General features: G+C 42.8%; 1 protein-coding gene across 2 annotated transcripts; it reads right to left on the minus strand.

Annotated features, from left to right (window-relative positions):
* Window positions 1–47: 47 nt before the first annotated feature.
* On the minus strand, window positions 48–18,929 carry mbd6 (methyl-CpG binding domain protein 6). 2 transcript variants are annotated; one of them, XM_053636091.1, is made up of 13 exons: window positions 18,091–18,926; window positions 16,120–16,299; window positions 15,255–15,394; window positions 11,683–11,785; window positions 10,869–11,037; window positions 8,565–10,565; window positions 6,228–7,060; window positions 5,574–5,733; window positions 4,557–4,696; window positions 3,561–4,220; window positions 1,362–1,411; window positions 1,212–1,275; window positions 48–1,060 (listed from the first exon to the last, which is right to left on the minus strand). In XM_053636091.1, exons 3-13 carry the CDS (start codon window positions 15,368–15,370, stop codon window positions 1,010–1,012), a joined length of 4,347 nt encoding a protein of 1,448 aa, XP_053492066.1. In that variant the 5' UTR covers window positions 15,371–15,394; window positions 16,120–16,299; window positions 18,091–18,926; the 3' UTR covers window positions 48–1,009. The 2 variants fall into 2 exon arrangements, with proteins under 2 accessions (XP_053492066.1, XP_053492067.1); XM_053636092.1 differs by lacking the exons at window positions 48–1,060; window positions 1,212–1,275; window positions 1,362–1,411 and having other exon boundaries at window positions 3,878–4,177; window positions 18,091–18,929.
* Window positions 18,930–19,213: the final 284 nt, after the last annotated feature.

The following is a 19,213-nucleotide window of genomic DNA, read 5'->3' on the forward strand; positions in this document are numbered from 1 at the left end:
ACGTGACCATAGGGCTGACCAAGAAAAAGACACACTACTGACAAAGATACAGGTAAACATTTTAATTTGTTAAATAAAAGTCGACTCCCATAAAAACAAAGAAATGCTACTGTTCACAAAGTATTCTCTTTACAAAACCAACGTAAATATGGGAAAGGAAAGGGTTTGTTTTTTTTTCTGAGGAGGAAATACTTTACAAATTGATCATTTTTTTTCCTAAAAAAGTGTACAAAATAAAATACTAAAACTGTACATATTTACATAAATTCATTAGTAAAATTGCATAATCATCCTCGTTATTACTTTAAACCATTAATTTAATATTTTGTGCCTACGTTGATGAAGTGGCAGTTGGTGTCAGAGGCAACGGCATGGGCGAGTTACAGCTCTGACTATACATGCAGAATCTGCCACAGCTCACAGTATTGGACTCCGGCCCCCACAACTTACACACACACACATACAGTACATACTTTCCACATACACACAACACTGTGTAAGAAAGGAGATTCTACCCATGAGGTTATGTAAATCATTACATAAGCAATGACAAAGTTAAGCCTGGAAATATCTGATTTCAGTCAAGGTTTTGATGGAACATTATCGCAGAATTACTCCAGCACGATACATGTAGGAAGGGAATTAGAGGGAATGCAGTAACAGTGGTTGGTAGATAGAGGGCGTTACAGGCCCATATTAAATATAGACAATAAAACAGGAGGGGAAAGATCCTATGCAGGTAGTGTTGGCTAGCCAATTCTATCACTTGTTATTGTTCTCATCACTGTGGCTACAAATATGTAACAGAACACGGGTCCAATCCACAAGAGAGGGAAAGAAAGATGAAAGGGGGAGAAGGCGAGTGAGGTAACTAGGCTTTCGAAAAAAGATGGAGTGCGATCTGCAGGACAGCACAGCGCAGCTCAATTGCGCGCTGTGGGTTTGCCATACTGACAGTGCTGGTGTTGGTGTGTAAAGTACAGTAGGATAAGGGCTTCTGTTAGAACGTCTATCTGACCACACGCCGCCTTTTCCCTCTCGCAGGCCTCTGCAGTGCTATCTGCATCACACAAGACGTACGGGATTAGAAAAGAATTACAATATACACCCGCTATAGTCAGGCGGAATGTCCTCTGACTGTGATAAAGATTTGCACAAGAGCATTTAACAGGCTAGAACGTGTTTCTGGGATGTTTGTGTGTTGGGCTCACTGTAGCTGCTGGCTCCTCTATGATGCGCTCAATATCTCCAGGAAACTCTGGCCCTCTCTGCAGCCTAGTGTAAAGAGATGGCAAGGCATTGGCTTTAACTTAATTAAAAGATCAATTCGTTTGCGTTCTCTCAGGAACTCAAATACTCACGTTTGCTTTCTTTTTCTCCCCCTCCTGGCTCCTGTACGCATTTCTAAAGCCTGGAACAGGATGAAAAGATCAAAAACTGAGGAATCACTCTAAAACTGTAAATACTACAATAAGCACTTTGCAATACATTTGGTTTAAAGAAAGTTTTTATAATCTATGGATTTCTTGCTACTCGCAAGTTTCGAAGAGAGATAAGTGAGAGATCTGGTATCTCAACTATGCCATATACTCCTTAGTGCGCCGTTTCATCATCTGGCTTCTTCACAACACATTCCGTCCTGCGTTTTCGAGGCATCGGGGTCGGATGCACTGGTGCACGATAGGCCAAAGAGTGCAGTGGTGTGAGACTTCTGACCAACTGAACGTTTTCCCACTTTCCCTGTGTGAGGTATTTTGGCGTCCATGATCACCTGGGTACAGTGCGAGCATTCTCTTTTTGTCCATTTACGTGTCTTTTCACCTCAAATAATTCACAGATCACCTTTTCTGTAATTTGTCTCCAGGTGATGTTACACTGCTATACACTGCCTGGCCAAAAATTAATTTAAAAAAAAAACCAAATACTTGAGAGCTTATGATTGGATCGTTATTGCAGTGATTAATGTTTCAGCTGGCAACAATTATCTTAACCCTAACTGATGCAGTGTGTAGCTTCTCATTTCTTAAACTACCATGTCGGAAGATGTATCCTGTGGTCATGGAAAAGATGTTACTGTGTTCCAGAAGGGGAAAATTATTGGCCTGCATCAAGCAAAGAAAACAATCAAGGAGATTGTTGAAATCCCTGGAATTAGGTTAAGAACTGTCCAACACATTATTAAAACCTGGAAGGAGAGCGGTGAAGTGTCAACTCTGAGGAAGAAATGAACTTGAATGATGGGGATCGGAGATCTTTAAAACGCTTGGTAAAGTCACATCGTAAAAAATCAACAGTAGATCTCATGGGTATGTTTAATAGTGAAAGTAAGAGCATTTCCGTATGCGCAACGCGATGAGAACTTACAGGATTGGGACCAAACAGCTGTGTGGCTTAATCAGTGCGAGGCTAATCAAATAAAAATGACTTCAATTAGCTAGAGAGCATAAAGATTGGACTGTGAAGCCATGGAGAAAAGGTCATGTGGTCTGAGGAGTCCAGATTTACCCTAGGCATGGTTGAATCAGGGTAAGAAAGGAAGCGCATGAAGCGATGGCTTCAGTTGGTCAGGTCTAGGCTCAGAACATTATGCAGCAATAAAATGAAGTCAGCTGAGTACCTGAATGTCCAGACTGCAGTTCTACTGACTGGCCAGGTTATCCTATCAATGGATTTTTTTCTTCCCTGACAGCACAGGCATATTCCAGGAGGACAATTCATCAGGCTCAAGTTGTGAAAGAGCGGTTCAGGGAACATGAGGAATCATTCTCACACATGAATTCGCCACCACAGAGTCCTGACCTTAACCCCATTGAAAGTCTTTGGGACGTGCTGGAGAAGACTTTACGAAGTGCTTCGACTCTCCCATCCTCAATACAAGATCTCAGCAAAAAATAAATGCAACTCTGGATGAAAATAAATGTTGTCACGTTGCACAAGGTTGTCGAAACAATGCCACGATGAACGCGTGCTGTAATCAAAGCTAAAGGTGATGCAACTAAGTTTTAGGGCATGCGACTTGACTAGACTTTGACCAGGCAGTGTAATATTTTTATTGGTGTATATATACACATCAACTTTGTCTTTGAGAAATTCCTTTTCTTTCACCATTTTGTCTGCAATTTGTTCTTTCATCTACCTTTGCTTTGATGGAGTTTCGTGAGCTTCAGTAAATACAAACCAGCTGTGCCGTGAACGTGTTCGGCACTTTAGGGGTGATCAGCATTCATCAACGTACGCACACACGAGTACAAATAAAAAAAAAATCTAATCTTTAAGTCTAAATCTAAACCTCTAAAGTATCAATCTAAAAGATTAATAAATGAAGCCTGTTGCTTTTCAGGGAAAATGAGTAGAACTAAATGGCTCTGATCCAGCTGGAAACAGAGTTCACTTCTAGCCAGAAAACAGAATACTGAAACAGTCTTTTCAAGCTATTTTTAAAGTATAGTATGATTATTGTAGGTCTATAAACACTTACGAATAACTGCACCTTTAATGCTTGGAGAGCTTTGTGAGAAAACCAATTCAACAAAGTAGTTCATTTTTACAGAGCTACTCACCCTCCCTTGCTCCGCGTCCACATTACCCATGGTATCATCCACTGGATCAATGTTCACTCTCTCTCTGGGGCTCAAGTATCCTGGTGGTTGCCTTCGCTCTTCTTCACCGTCGTCATCTCTTCTCGCTCCTGCACCTATACCGTTGCTATAGACACACAGCTTGGCTGAGCAGTCAGTCTTTGCCTCTTCCATAAATGTGAGATGAAGGGGGGCATCTGGTGGGTGAGACTCTGCAGGTTTACAGGGTGGCGTGGTGGGCGGGTCTTCGCTGAGTTTGGGTGTGCCGCGGGCCGGAGACTGGGCTGCTTCCATGCTGAGGCGGGACAGGTCAGGATTGTGTACTGAGCATGCTCGCCGAGGACTAAGAGAGGGTGCGAGCTCCGGGTATGAGAGTGGGGTGGAGTCGCTCCCTCCCTCTGAGCCACGCCCACTCACCTGCAGGAAGGAAGTGTAGATAGTGTCCATAAAGGAGCCGTATGGGTCAATGAGCCCTGGTTCAGCCCCGGCTGGCTCTTCCCTCTGCTGTGTAGGTGGTTGTAGGTGGCCAGGATTAAGCAGGGAATCCTGGCACAGTTGGGAAGGGGGGAGTTCTTCTTGTGCAGGTGTGGTCTCATGTACTGCAAGTGGTTTCTCCTCCATTAGTGTTGGACCCATAGACAGCTTTTAAAAATAAATAAATAAAGTGGAAGCACATGATTCCACCACAATTTATCCACAGTGCCTCGTGTTAGTTTACACTCTGATAAAACTTTCGCCATTTTGTAGTGCTACTGAAACTGAAATGAGATTGTATGTCATGAATCTACACAAAACAGCCCATAATAGACTGACATGCACCTTCAACTGTTATGTTATTTTATTGTACAAATCAAATGGAAAAACCTAATTATGTCCATTTCAATTCCAGGACGCAACACTACAAAATATAAGTAAAAGTTCAGAAGGTTGGGTGGCAGTGTGTGGAGTGGGGAACAGAATCACAGTTCGTAATGTTACCTGCAGGCACGTTAGTGGGTTAAGGGCAGCCTGGTTCTGTGGCAGTGACATTCCCAGCGACGGAGCCTGCGAGAGCAACAAAGGCCCTGCTGCTAGTAAACCATGTAGACTATTAATGTTCCCCAAAGCTGCCAGGTCACCTTTACAAGGAATAAGAAAGAAGTTAGTGTAATTAGATTCACAAGAACACCCAAGCAGACACTTATATTACAAAGTAAATTTTGCTCAGTTTACTGGGCTCCTCCTGTTCTATTCCCAAGGCCTCAACAGACTTAATACCCTAATCACAGGCTTCAACGTGTAGCCTGCTTGTGGAAAAGCATGGAAAGCTGTTCATAAGCATTTCTTTATGATTTCAACAGACAGTTTCAAAAAGGTAGGCTATATTCACTGACTACAGGATATAGTGAAAAATCACTCCTTGTCGCTCTGACAGAAGGCAAGATTTCCAAGCAATATTGTCTTGACTTTTTTCTGACCTCAATTAAAGCTGGCTGAGGTCAAGAAACGGCAAATGAAAATTGATTCCCCAAAAGCTCTAATCGAATTATATCAGCAGGAAGGACTACAGGTACCAATGTGGATAGAAGTATTTTAAATGATAAACAACCCCGCCAATTCACGGAGTTGGGTACTTCTGCAAGGATGCCAATGCTAGGGTGCACTCGTCACGTGCTTACGGTCTACTACCGAACCCGGCTCTCATCCCAATCGACATCAAAACTAATTCCGTGGCAGAAGCTCACCAGGAGTTCCAGAAACTGTTCACAGGCTGCTTCCAGCAATTTTAAAAGGCATTAGAAGAAATGGTATGGGATTAGACTACTGTTGCTAGTAGCAGCCTATGTACATATCGGTATGCAAGGGAATCTGTCCTGCAATCTAGATGTACAACAATTATGTCATAACTATAATCCAAGACATGGCACAAACACACAGCATGCGTTGCATCGATACAAATATTCGACGCAATCAAAAAGGGGAATGCATAATGTGGAGCAGTTTTACTTTACTTACTCAGGACCCCTTGAGGCAGAATCGTGGGAAGAAATTGAGGTGTCTGGCTGTTGGTCTTCTCCTGCTCAGTCAGCGAGTCACATGTTTCCTGTCCAGTGACTGGTACCAGTGGGGTACATGACACAGAGGTAGAAACCAGTGCAGGACTGGAAAGAGTCCCCTGCAATATGTAAAAACACACACACACACACACACACACACACACACACACAATATCTTAACCTGAACTGTCTTACATACACCAGCTCAAAACTTGTACATTTGTTTGTGGAATATCAGCATAACTCTCAGCTGGCATACTTGCTAATATTAATGTGGGTTATGCTGCTGATTGCACAATATAGGCAATTTATTTTTATGTTTTAATAAAAAGAAAAATATCACGTGGAGTATTAATTTCTGTGTTGATGATCAGAAATACTGAGCTGGCATTCAGTAAAGCTTTTGCTGTGGTGGTTAATATTTCTGTTCACTATTGTCTATGAGTATATTACGTCTTATCATATGCAAACACTTCCACTACCACGATTACACAACAATGAAGATGCTTTTGACCGCTCTAGTAGTTCATCAAATATGTGTTAATTAAATCTTTTTTTTTTTCCTTTTTAAATAGACAAAACACATGTGGTCAGCACGCGTGAGCAAGTGTACCTGAGTATGAGATGGGGGGGATGGTGTGTGGTTGGGAAGGGTTTCAGCCTGTGCAAGAGCTGCAGCCAACAGTGCAGGGTTCAGGGACAGGAAGGCAGGAGGGGGAGGAGGAGTGAGCTGGGCAGAGAGCAAAAGCGACTGGCCATCTGCAGGTGATGCTAGAGCCTGGAGAGCGTCTAAGAGTCCTGGCCCCATCAAGACAGAGTCCAGCAGAGCTGGGGTCTTCTCTAAAGACATGCCTTCCCCAAATACCTGTTGCTGCAGGGGAGGGAGGTCTAAATTGAGTCCTGGCAGTGGGAGCATGGCAGCTGGGTTCTGCCCAAGAAGCAAAGATGCCATGAGCAGTGCCTGTAGTCCAGGGTTCTTTTCACCAGCCTCAAGCCCTGGAGCTACACCCGGACCCATCCCTGGAGCAGGAGGATTTAATAGACTAACTAGGTTAAGAGGGAGGTCCCCCTGAGGTCCCAGAGCAGAAGGCAGAACGTTGAGTGGAGAAGCCTGGTTGAGGAGGTTATTTGCTGGTTGCGGAGTTTGGGTGCCTCCGGTTGGGGGAGCCTGAGTGCCTGTCCAGAGCCCAAGAGGCAGAGAACCTAAGAAAGGGGGAAGAAGGGAGGGCAGGGCTGCATTCGAGGAGAGAAGCTGGAGGAGCTGTTCCTGCGTCATGAAAGGGAAAGACTCGGCCAGCTGCAAGGTGCTCGCGTGGTCAGCCGCAGAGTTCTGGAGATCGGCCGAAGAGGTGCCGGGTGCATGTGCTAGGGAGAGGTTAGTGTCAGGATCACAGCCAGAAAGTAACTTAGTCTCCAAATTGTGCTGCTCTTCTGACATTACAGGACCTGAAGAGAGATAAGTCACACTTGTTTAGCTTAAGAGGAAATAGCCATTTCATTCTAGTTGTTTATTTTTGAGGCTAGTAGGTTTCACAACCTAAACAAATTATTCAATAAATATATTATACAGTCGCAATCAAAATTATTCAACCCCCATTACAAATCAGGTTTACTGTCAAAATGTACAGACTTTCAGCTGTTTGCTATGAACAAATCAAACAAAGTCAATTAAAATAGTTCAACACAATGAATGTTTCAAGCGGTTTCCCCAAATTCAACTGAAAATGCAACTTATAATGACTTCTCCAATCTCAAAATTATTCAAACCCTGAATAGAATCCCTCACAACAGCACTAATTTACAAAGCAGGTGTTGTCTCGTGCACACCTGATGGAACTAATCAAGGGCTTCATTAGTTGCACCAGGTGTGCTTGAGCTGGAACATATGAAATACCTGAACTGGCTAGGGGCAGACAATTTATGAAATACCTGGACGGGGCAGAAAAAGGAAGCTACCAACAGCTGCAACCAGATTTCTGAGAAGGCAGGTTGTGAAAAACCCTCGAGTGACTGCAAAAGACTTGGTGGCAAAAGGCACTGAGGTTTCAGTGAGCACAGTAAGACACAAGTGTACTAAACCCAGAAGGTTCCCATGCCAGAACCCCAAGACGTACACCACTATTGACCAAAAGCACGAGAATAGTCGGCTCAAAATCATATAAATAAGCCTGAGAAGTTTTGGGATTCTGTACTTTTCGGCATGATGGATTAGAGGTATGTCTGGAGAAAGAACACTCTGTCCACAGTCAAGCATGGTGGTGGCTCGGTGATGTTCTGGGGCTGCTTTGCATCCTCTGGCACTGGAAATCTGCAGCGTGTGGAAGGCAAGATGGATTCATTGAAGTATCAGGAAATCCTAGGAGAAAACTTCATGCCGTCTGTGAAGAAGCTGAAGCTTGGGCGTGATTGGACCTTCCAACAGAACAATGATCCCAAGCATACCTCAAATTCCACCAAGGCTTGGTTGCAGAAGAAGTACTGGAAGATTCTACAGGGCCATCAAAGTCACCTGACCTGAACACCATCAAAAATCTCTGGTGGGATTTGAAGAAGGCGGTTGCAGCACACAAACCCAAGTATATTACTGAACTGGAGGCCATTGCTCATGAGGAACGGGATAAGATATTCTCATGAAACTGGTGTCTGGTTATGCATCTCGTTTGCAGCAGGTCATAACAGCAAAAGTGTGCTCTCCTAAGTACTAAAGATGCCTGCCATGAAGGGGTTGAATAATTTTGAAACTGGATAAGTCATTATAAGTTGCATTTTCAGTTGAATTTGGGGAAAACACTTGAAGCATTCGTTGTGTTGAACTATTTCAATTGATTTTGTTTGATTTGTTCATTGCAAACAGCTGAACGTCTGCACATTTTGACAATAAATCTGATTTGCAATGGGGTTTGACTTTTGATTGCAACTGTATATATGCTTCTGAAAACTAAAATCTTACCCTCACTATCTGTAGCCTGGTTTTGGTCTGGCTGGTTTGTTTGGTAAATGTTATGATCAGGTCTCATATCCCCTAGTTTGGATGCACAGGTTTTCTCTGATATGGTGGAAGCAGACAGGCAGGTGGCTGATGACAGCTGGCTCATCACATCAAGGGTATGGTAGCTAATGGAAGGCTCAGTTCCTGCACTGGTGCTTGTGTGAGGCAGGCTCAAGTTCAGAACTGGACTATTTGCTGTTGTTTTGAGGTTTACTGCAACTGCTTCTGTGTCTTCACACGTCAGAGAAAGGGGCTGAGTAGTTGCCAGCTGGGTAAGAGAATCCAAAGCAGGGACCAGGGTTTGGGGCTGAGACTGTTTCATGTGGATGTGTGTTTGTGGTACAAGCTGGCCGTCATACTGAGGCGTATGAGAGGTAACCAAAGGTGTGTGCCTGCTGGGTGGTACCGTTATTGTAGTGTTGTTCTGGGCATTCTGCATACTGAGGAGCTGAAGCAAGGCAGAGAGGGGCTGGGAGGAAGCAGGGGGTGAGGAGAGAGGGAGGGAATTTGAAAGAGCCATCCTCTTGCCCTCCTCCAATTCCGTCTGCCTTAGTACACTATTAGGCACAGGAGTGGTGGAAGGAGGCACGCCAGGTAAGCGTGCAGGCTGGAGGTGGTTTTCTGAGTTAGTGACAGGAGGAGAGCTACAGGACGATAAAGAAGGGGAAGGGACGATAGGGGATGATGCCACAGTTCGGTTTATCTGCGATTCTTTCAGCATGCTAAGAACAGTGGGTGAGCGACGCTGGCGTTTGCGGCGTAATGTTTTTTCAGACTGAGCAGGGTTTGACACAGGAAGAGAGGGGGAGTGAGGAAGCAAGAAAGCAGTCAAAGATTGGGTCGGGGCTGTAGGGGTGCTGAGGCTACTGTTTAAAGTGCTAATTAATACCTTGGACTGCTGCTCCTTGTCCAGGGCTGGAAGAGGAAGGGCACCTGTTTCTGCAGCCCTGGACTGGCTCTGGTTTTTCTGGCTGGCCAACTGGGCTTTGGCAGCTGCAGAAAGGAGGCTACTGGCTGGGAAAGAGCTGCTGATGTGCTGCTGGCTCTTCTGCTGACACAAGATCTGACCCAAAGGAAGACCAATCAGTCCTGGGGCAGAACCTAGTACTGGTCCATTCCTCTTATCACTGGAATTATTCTGGGCTGGCTGTGGGTTCTGCAGCGTGTGAAGTTTGGTTTTGCTGCTCGATGTGTGGTGCTGCTGGGTAGAGTCAGGATTGGTGGTGCTGCAGTCTTTGTAGTGCTGCAAAATGCCCTCCAGACGACTGCGTGGGCTGACCGGGGGTACGGAGAGTTTGGGTGAAGAGCAAGGTTGGGCGGGAGGCAGAGGAGAAGGGGAAGGTGAAGGTTTAACCCCCTGAGCAAGCATGGATCCTGGAGTTCCCTCAGAGAGAGAGGAGGTGGATGAGTGACGGGATCGCTGGTGAGGGGAGAAAGTGTCCTGAGCACGAGAAGGGGATGAACAGAGAGAGAGAGGAGGGGAAGATTTCATAACTATTCCCTGTAGATAAGGCTGTCCTGCCCTGGCAATTACAGGTGAAGATGAAGAGGGGGGTGAAGAAAACAAGGGAAGGGAACAGTCTGTCTGATACGTCTGGGCTGCGTCTAGTTTTGTAGTGCTGGGAGAGGTTGGCTTATGAGGTGCTCTTTGGAGAATGGTTTGTGTAAGGGCAGGGCGAGGGCTCCACTGCTGCTTCCCATAAGCAGCTACACTGGGCCCTGGGGACTGGGGAGAGGTCTTCTTTAAAGGTGAGCTCGGATCAGAAGTCAGTATGGAGGTGGTGTGGGATACAGATCCATTCTGAATAAGAGAAAGAGGTGAGGGCACAGGAAAGCTGCCACTGCTGCTGGGTCTGGCCTGGTTCAGTATCAGCTGGGTCGGGTAAGAGCGCTGGGCTACATCTCCTCGAGCCACTATGGACCCTCTCTTATTCTTGCCGTCCGCTGAGCACACACCACTCCCTAGAAGCAAATACACACTTCACCGTATGAAAAAACTGATTCATGAGAAGCAAATTACATACTACATCCTCAAACAACAGATCAGAAGAAGCTTCTTCACTATAAAACTAGTCAAATTTGAGATGTTATATGTCAAGATGGGTTTGCCCAAACAGAGGAACCAAACCCAAATGTTAATTACTAAAGGTGAATATAATCAAAAATAAATCAGTAGCAGACATTACAACATATTCTGTTAATGTGTTAAAGATGTATAACAAAAACAACCAATGTATATGTGGAGCTACAATGAGATTAGTGTACCTGAGCCATGAGCTGGTAATGGTATTTGGGAAACCTGCATACTCCGACACAGAGCAGCCATGGCGACTACTTTCCTGCGATGGTTGCACAGTTTGGTCATATCTTCTTCCACTTTCCCTGACTGATGACTCTGAGAATGAACCCCTGCAGTAGGGTCAAAGTTGAACACCTGCAGGGACAAAGAGTTCCTTAAGGGATCATGCCTTTGTTTGTATGCATGCATGCATATTTGCTTGAAAAGAAAAATCAGTATCGGAAATTTTACATATTTAAAACGTAAATCGGAACTATTGTGTTAAAAAGAAAAACTGAGGAAAAACTAGTGTGCGAGCAACTCACAGAATGATTCAATAATGAATTATGTATCAAATTAAGTACGTGGGTTTAGACAATCATTTGTACTTCCCTTCCAATATTAAGATGCTGAATTTATATAATGTGCTCATGCACTAGCAATAATCTGAAATGTACTGGAAGGTTAGTGGTGCAGAATTCATTCTTTGACTGGTTTATAAAACACCTTTCCTTATACTTGCACAAATAACATGAGATAAAAAGTAGTAGTATATCACAACTACTGAATACGCTAAGCCATGCACAGCAAGATTAAGTAAATTTTTTATTTTTAAAAATGATTATTATTATTATTATTGTAATAGATGGCCAATCACTTACAAAAATGGGGAAATAATTTATTCTAATAAGCACCTCCCATTGTGCCTTTTCTTTATAGAAATCTTTTACGCTATTTTACCTGTAAAATGTAGGAAAAGATAGAAAAAGGTTCATTTTAACAACTAAACAGGCATCTCACCTTATGAAGGACAAGTGGGCATTCCAGTCCACACTTACATGTGCCATCTGTCAACAGATACACCCTCACCTCTTCCACAGAACACAGAACTTTACCACTTGGGCTGTGAGAGAGAAAGAGAGAGAGAAAGTGATTGGGGGAGGGTGGGGGTGTCAATGCATAAATGTTCTGCTTAAGCAGCTGTGCTCACAGTGTCTGCTTAACAGCTCAGTGGATGTGTTTGAATGCGAGACTGAAGTTTGCTTTGGAGAATAGTCACACCCATCTGTGTGTAATCACAGCTGCCTTGCCTTCCATTGGACTTCAAAATAGGGTGACCAGACGTCCCGCTTTGTGTTGGAACACAGAGCATTTTAGTCCTTTGTCCTGCATCACACAAATTGAGATGATGTCCCGCATTTTGACTGGAAAGAAAGAGTTAACACAAACTTGGAGCGCCAGTTTGTGAATGGAGGGCGGAGTCGGAGAAGGTGCGTGGTAAGGATCGCACATCTGCGCCTAATTACACTAACGAACGTTCTATGTTGCAGTGAGCTGAGGCGAGAATGAAAAGAAAAAAAAAAAAAGAGACGGGCGCCTCGAAATACAGAGAGAGCCAACCAGCACAGCGCAGTGTGTGCACACATCTATAAAAGAAAACCGCTGAAAAGTGAAAGATAAAGAATATAGCACCTTTTGAGTTGTTTCAAGCCTGCTTCCAGCTTCCTCATTCCCTAACCGAATCTGGGAAAGTGTTACACTACGGTTTTAGTTCCCCCGCCACTCATGCTTCTGCGATAATATTTCAGAATGTTATAAACTGAAATAGACAGAAAACTTCAGTTACATCGCTGACGAAGCATACATCCCCGGGGGTTTTGGCCAAACCTGACATTCATGCAATGGCTGGGAAGAAAGTATTGAAGACTGCCATCAAAGGAATATGGTATCTCTGCAGAACAAAAAAGGCATTTTCCCATTATTGGGCGTTTTCAAACCAAAGTAGGCGTTTTTCAACCGCTTTACCCGATTTGTTAAAATAACCCAAACCCTAACCGTATAGACTGGATGGTTGAACAATGCCTATCCGGTCTGAAGACGCCCAATGAATGGGAAGCACCCATTTATGTTCCACAAAGATCTATAGTTGCATCAAAAGGGCTGTCAGCTTTCACTCAAACTGGACACACGTGAGGTCAAGCCATAGAAGTCCTTTTTTTTCCCTCCACTTAATTTTTTTATGCAGTAATGTTTCTCTTTGTTGCATTGTTTGATACAAGAGACAAATATAAATAAATATAAATGGGCCAAGTGCACATGTTTCTTATTCATTTAGATAGGCATCAAAATGGAAGGCCTTTGGGTGTCGGAAATATGTTCCACATTGTCCCACACAAACTTCGTACTTGTCCCACAATTTCTTCTGGAACAAAGTCAACTATTATACTGGCATTTTAATACTGACATTAAATCCACAATTTGTGGAATTTTTGTTAAAAAAATATATCATTGAATAAATAGATGGAAAAATATTGTCCTGACTATTCTGTAACAGTAATTCAGTCAGGGCTGTATCTGAGGTGTCACTCAGAATTGACAGGAAATTTGTATGCCACCAGCTTGTCCGATGTCATCACGCCCCAACTTTAGACCAAAAGAAAAAAGTCCAACTACATGGTGACTGACAAGAGCTGGCAGCTAATCAGTAGTGAGAGCATAAACAAACCAAACAGTATTGAGAAAGTCCTAGATTATATTCTAACAGGGAAGTGGTTTCAGGACTGTTACTGTTTTTTTGCAGGCAGGAGAACAAATACACCGAGAACACGGAACACTTAAAAAAAAAAAAAAAACTAAATGACCAAGTGTTATTATTCTAATTTTAAATTGCTAGCTAGAATTAACATCTAGCTGTGTCTTAGAGCCACAGATATGCATAGAACCTCAGAGAAAGCCCATACATTTAATCCAAGGTCTGATGAATGCAGCATGCTGTAAAAATTACACACGGGCAACCCTTCTCCTGTAAACCAGAGCTTATCCTTTCGCTAAATAGCTAACATCAGCCAAATAGATCATTATGTATGTTATGTGCTGTTTATGATACCCCTGCACAAACACAGTTACACTGTGGTATCGGACATGCATGAGTACCTCGCCTTGATCAGGCAAACACACTAAGAACTAATTTACAAATATGTAAAGATTTCCAATGGTAATTGCTACAACCCATTAACACATCTGTGTTTAGTAACAGAGAACATAGTCATCACACAATGGTCATTTTAATGGGTGCATACAGTGGTGCTTGAAAGTTTGTGAACCCTTTAGAACGTGATATCACCTAAAACATGATCAGATTTCATAAAGTACTAAAAATAGATAAAGATAACCCAACTAAACAAATGAGACAAATATATTATACTTGGTCATTTCATTCCTGTGAGTGGCAAAAGTATGTGAACTTTTGCTTTCAGTATCTGGTGTGACCCCCTTGTGCAGCACTAACTGCAACTAAATGTTTCCAGTAACTGTTGAGTCCTGCGCGTGATCTTGGGAGGAATTTTAGCCCGTTCCTCAGTACAGAACAACTTCAACTCTGGGATGTTGGTGGGTTTCCTCACATGAACTGTTTCCTTCAGGTCCTTCCACAACATTTCTATTGGATGAAGGTCAGGATTTTGACTTGGCCATTCCAAAATATTAACTTTATTCTTCTTTAACCATTCTTTGACAGAACGACTTCAGTGCTTAGGGTCATCATCTTGCTGCATGATCCACGATCACTTGAGATTCAGATCACAGACAGATGTCTTGACATTTTCCTTTAGAATTCACTGGTATAATTCAAAATTTATTGTTCCATTAATGATGGAAAGTCGTCCTGGCCCAGATGTAGCAAAACAGGCACAAACCATGATACTACCACCACCATGTTTCACAGGAGGTTCTTATGCTGGAATGCAGTGTTTTCCTTTCTCCAAACATAGCACTTCTCATTGAACCCAAAAGTTCTATTTTGGTCTCATCCGTCCACAAAACATTTTTCCAATAGCCTTCTGTCTTGTCCACGTGATCTTTAGCAAACTGCAGAAGGGCAGCAATGTTCTTTTTGGAGAGCAGTGACTTCTCCTTGCAACCCTGCCATGCACAGCATTATTGTTCTGTGTTCTCCTAATGGTGACATTAACATTAGCCAATGTGAGAGAGGCCTTTAGTTGCTTAGAGGTTACCCTGGGTTCCTTTCTGAGCTTGCAGACTATTACACGTCTTGCTAATTTCACCTTCAAGTTAACTGCTAATCCTAGAGGTTCACATACTTATGCCACAGACAGATGTGTTACATTGGATCATTTTCCTTAATAAATAAATGACCAAGTAAAAATTTTCGTCTCATTTGTTTAATTGGGTTATCTTTGCCTACTTTTAGAATTTGTGTGAAAATCTGATGTTTTAGGTCATATTTATGCAGATATATAGAAAATTCTAAAGTTTCAAGCACCACTGTATACTACACATGATATGACTAAACGCTTGACCTTCAGATGATGAACCAAAACAACATGGATGAAATTTAAAACAGATGAAGTTACCTAATGTATGCCACAGCCCCATCCTCCACTTTTCTCTGCCAGCCAACAGGGACCTGAGTGGTGAGTGTCGGACCACCATCTTTTTTTCCTGCTGCCTTCTCACTGCCCCCAGTCATTTTTGGCTCGCACGCATCCAGCTCCTGTAGATCCAAAACACACACGTGTCAAAACCCCCTTCCAATACAAATTAAAACTAATTAAGAGATGAACAAACTACACATGTACAGTTTACTGAACAGCTATGAGTAAACACTACTAAAACAGTAAACGTATAACAGCTGCCAATATGATGAGACTGAACATGGTAAAGTCTCACTCCAGTGCCTTTTAAATCTATACCTAAGGCCAAACATGTGTGGACACCTGACCATCGCACCCATATGTGGGCCTTCATCAAATTATTGCTACAAATTTAGAAGCACACAATTGTATAGAAGGTCTTTGTTTGCTGTAGCATTAAGATTTCCCTTCACTGGAACTAAAGGGCCCAAACCTGTTCCAGCATGGCAATGCCCCGTGCACAAAGTGAGGTCCATGAAGACATGGTTTGCCAAGGTTGGACTGGAAGAACTCAAGATCCTGACCGTGCACAGAGACCTGACCTCGACCCCTCTGAACAACTTTAAGATGAACTTGAACACCGACTGTGCCCCAGGCTTCTTGGACCTGACATCGGTGCCTCACCTCACTAATGCTCTTGTTGCTGAATGAGCACTAATCCCCACAGTCACACTCCATGAAGAAGAGTGGAGATTATTATAACTACAAGGGACTAAATCTAGAACAGGATTCTCAAAAAGCACCTACGGGTGTGACGGTCAGGTGTCCGCAAACTTTTGGCCATATCGTGTACATTTTACTGTACCTTTTCATCTTTATTTAGCCTGGGTCAGCACCATCCATAAAATCCACCCCAGTGAAGACATCCTAAGTAGTGCTGCCAGCGCTCATCACAACCGAACTCAAATCCGGCCGAAACAGGCAGGCCTCGCTTCTCTTTATCCCCAGTGGACTCTCTCGGCTTTGGAACGATTTCTCTGACAATCTGAAATTAAACGTGCAAGTTGAATAACAGTACTCTAGTTCATTGCACTTCACAGACCACTGTTAGAGAGTTTTGTGCATTTTAGACAAAAAAAAACCCAAAACAAAGCACTTAAAAAGCCACTGATTAGATCAGCGCTACTCAAAGTGGTGAAGCATAGCTAGAGGGTATGCGATTTATTTATTTTTGTCACAAGGAAATCACAATCCACCATTATGAGAGATATTTCATTTATTACCGACTTCTTAGTTGACTGGTCACTTTAAATGAATGGGTTTAATCCAAAGCTCAAGAATTCACAAACAAGTAGGACTTAATGCAGTCGTTGTCAGCGATATGGAGGTAAAACTATATCAGGATATTTTCTGGTATTTATTGCGATAACGATATCAGTGACGATATAAATATCGCATCGTTCACCACTGTTTTCGGCTACAAGTGACAGCTGCATGCAGTCTTATGAGTCTCAGAAACACAAACATTGATCTAAACGTAAAAGTGATTTTCTGTAACTAAACCAGTTCCAGATTGTAGAGGTAGCTCCTCGTTTGGCGATAAACTCCTCTTCAGCTTCACGTCCACCTTCCGCCATACACGTGTTCGCTCTGCACGTGAGCTGTGAACGGGTCTCGCACCGTCACACACAGAAATACCTCATCAACTAGGCTTTATCGTTATTATCGCACGAAGACCAATTACTACTGTGGGGAGAATTTCTACTGGTATATCACAAACAGTAAGATATTGCCCATCCCTTGTTGTTGAAACATTCATGAATAAAAAAATCTCTGTGGCACTTAGAACTAGAAAATATTAAAATACCGTTTAAATGATGAGCCTAATATTTAAATCGTTGGATTAGGTTAATAAAATCCAGGTGTCCCTGGCTCCAAGAAGTGTGAGAACCCTTGGTATATGCGAGAAATCATACAGACGAGAGTGCTGTATGAGGGCGTGAAAAGGGTCAGTGCATTTCCTGTTTGGAGTACAGACTGGAGAGGCTCTCCAAATACTACAGTGCAAATGATAGAAACCAACCAGTGTAATCAATGAATTTATCAAGCTCAGGTCAGTATAAACCCGAAGGAAAGGTTTAAATGTCCATTTAATAATCTGACCATCAAAACACACACAAAGCTGCTGCACGTAAAGACAAGTTTCAAACTTCTCCATCAGTCCATTTCCCCAACCCACATTATTATTCCTCTTTTCGAAATGTTCGATAGAAATTTATCAAAGTTAAACTGGCCACAAACAAACATACGAACAAAAAAAAAAAAACAAGAAAATGTCTGACTCCAACCTACAGCGTGTCATGACAGAAGGAAAGTAAACAAGTTAAGGAGTGAAGACAAACGGCGAAAAAACAAGACTTTATTATTTCAACCTAACACGTCTCCAGAATGAATAAAGCCTTGTCGTGTTTTTTGAAAGTTTAAATAAGGATTTGTGCGCTGGTTAGAATAATAATAATGATGATGATGATGATGATAATAACAATAACAACGAGAGGATCAGTTCGTTTTAAGCAGCCGGCTAACAGCTAGCTAGCGCCTACATACTACTACTTAGCTAACTAGCTAGCTAACCTCGCAGGCTATGAAAAAACAATTCGGCTAAAAGAACAGAAATATGTTGGATAATGGGAAAAGTGTGGCATTGACAAAGAAAGCAAAATGGGAAATGATGCAATTAAGGCGAAACTGTTCGACTTAAAGTGGTGAATGCGGTGTGCACGAAACGCTAGGCAGACTGTGTTAGCTCGCTCGGCTGGTTTAGCCACACACATACCTCCTCTGTTTACGAAGTTTGCTGCTTGTTAGCCGCGTTGCAAAGCAGAGGCGAGAGATAACGGAGCCTTTAGCTTCGAGTGCTGCTGCTGTGAGCACTGTGGACGGCACTAAACTCTTTTTCAGGCACTTTCCTACCTCTTCTCGCTTTGCGCCATCCGTCCGTCCTGCCTAAAAACAAAGGGCAATAACGCTAGCTGGGTTTTTTTATTGCGCCCGTTGCATTGTCGCCGAAAATGATCTTAAATTTCGAGCTGATCTCAGTCGGTCGCGGACAAGACGATTGTTTCATTCAAAGCCTCAATATCGTTATAAGCTTCTTAAGCACGTGGAGGGGGGGAAACGAGTTAAGGTTTTTACTGCGTTTCAAGTAAATGCCCCGTTCACATTAATCCCTGCTTCAAGTTCCTATTTTCTCCAGGATTTCGTGCCAAAAAAAATCATGGAGTTTCCTTCGGACCTGCGCACTGGCTTCCTTCGGCCTAGGGAATTCCATACCCACAATGCACTGGCGCTGAAGGGAGCGTCTGGACTCGACAGAAGCGGGCCGAGCTCCAAACAGTGGCTTGTCCCCTTTAAAAGGGCACTACAAAGTGTGTCAGATAATGTCTTTTACCCGCCTGTGTAGTACAGTCTATGTATAACATGGAGGCGTTTGTAACGCAGCCCCGGTGACTGGTCCGATGTGGAAGACTCATTCTAGGTTAATAAACAAACAGCAATACTTCCAAGATACATACTGAGAGTTTGAACTAAACGGAGTGCTATTTCCTTCCAACTTATTTAATAATATAGTGTTTACCATAAATATAACCATAAATGCAGCTAAGTGTTTAGCTAAACTTTCGATGTTTTCGGTAGGACACAGTCCATTAAAAGTATTACATTTTATTAAGTATTCAAGTCTGGGTGTTGGGGGGGGGGGGGGGGGGGATTTTTGTACGTTTTGTGTTTTTAATCTGTGTATTTTTTATTTTCTTTGTATTTTCTTATTGTGTAAAGTGCCTTGAGAAGCAGCTTTAAAGGTGCTATATAAAATATAGTTTATTATTATTATTATAAGTAAATGAATAAGTAAGCTAAATATACATTTAAACAGAAAACCATAGACTCTAAGTATTTTG

This window comes from Ictalurus furcatus, chromosome 11 (genome assembly GCF_023375685.1).
Source record: "Ictalurus furcatus strain D&B chromosome 11, Billie_1.0, whole genome shotgun sequence".
Taxonomy (NCBI): Eukaryota; Metazoa; Chordata; class Actinopteri; order Siluriformes; family Ictaluridae; genus Ictalurus; species Ictalurus furcatus.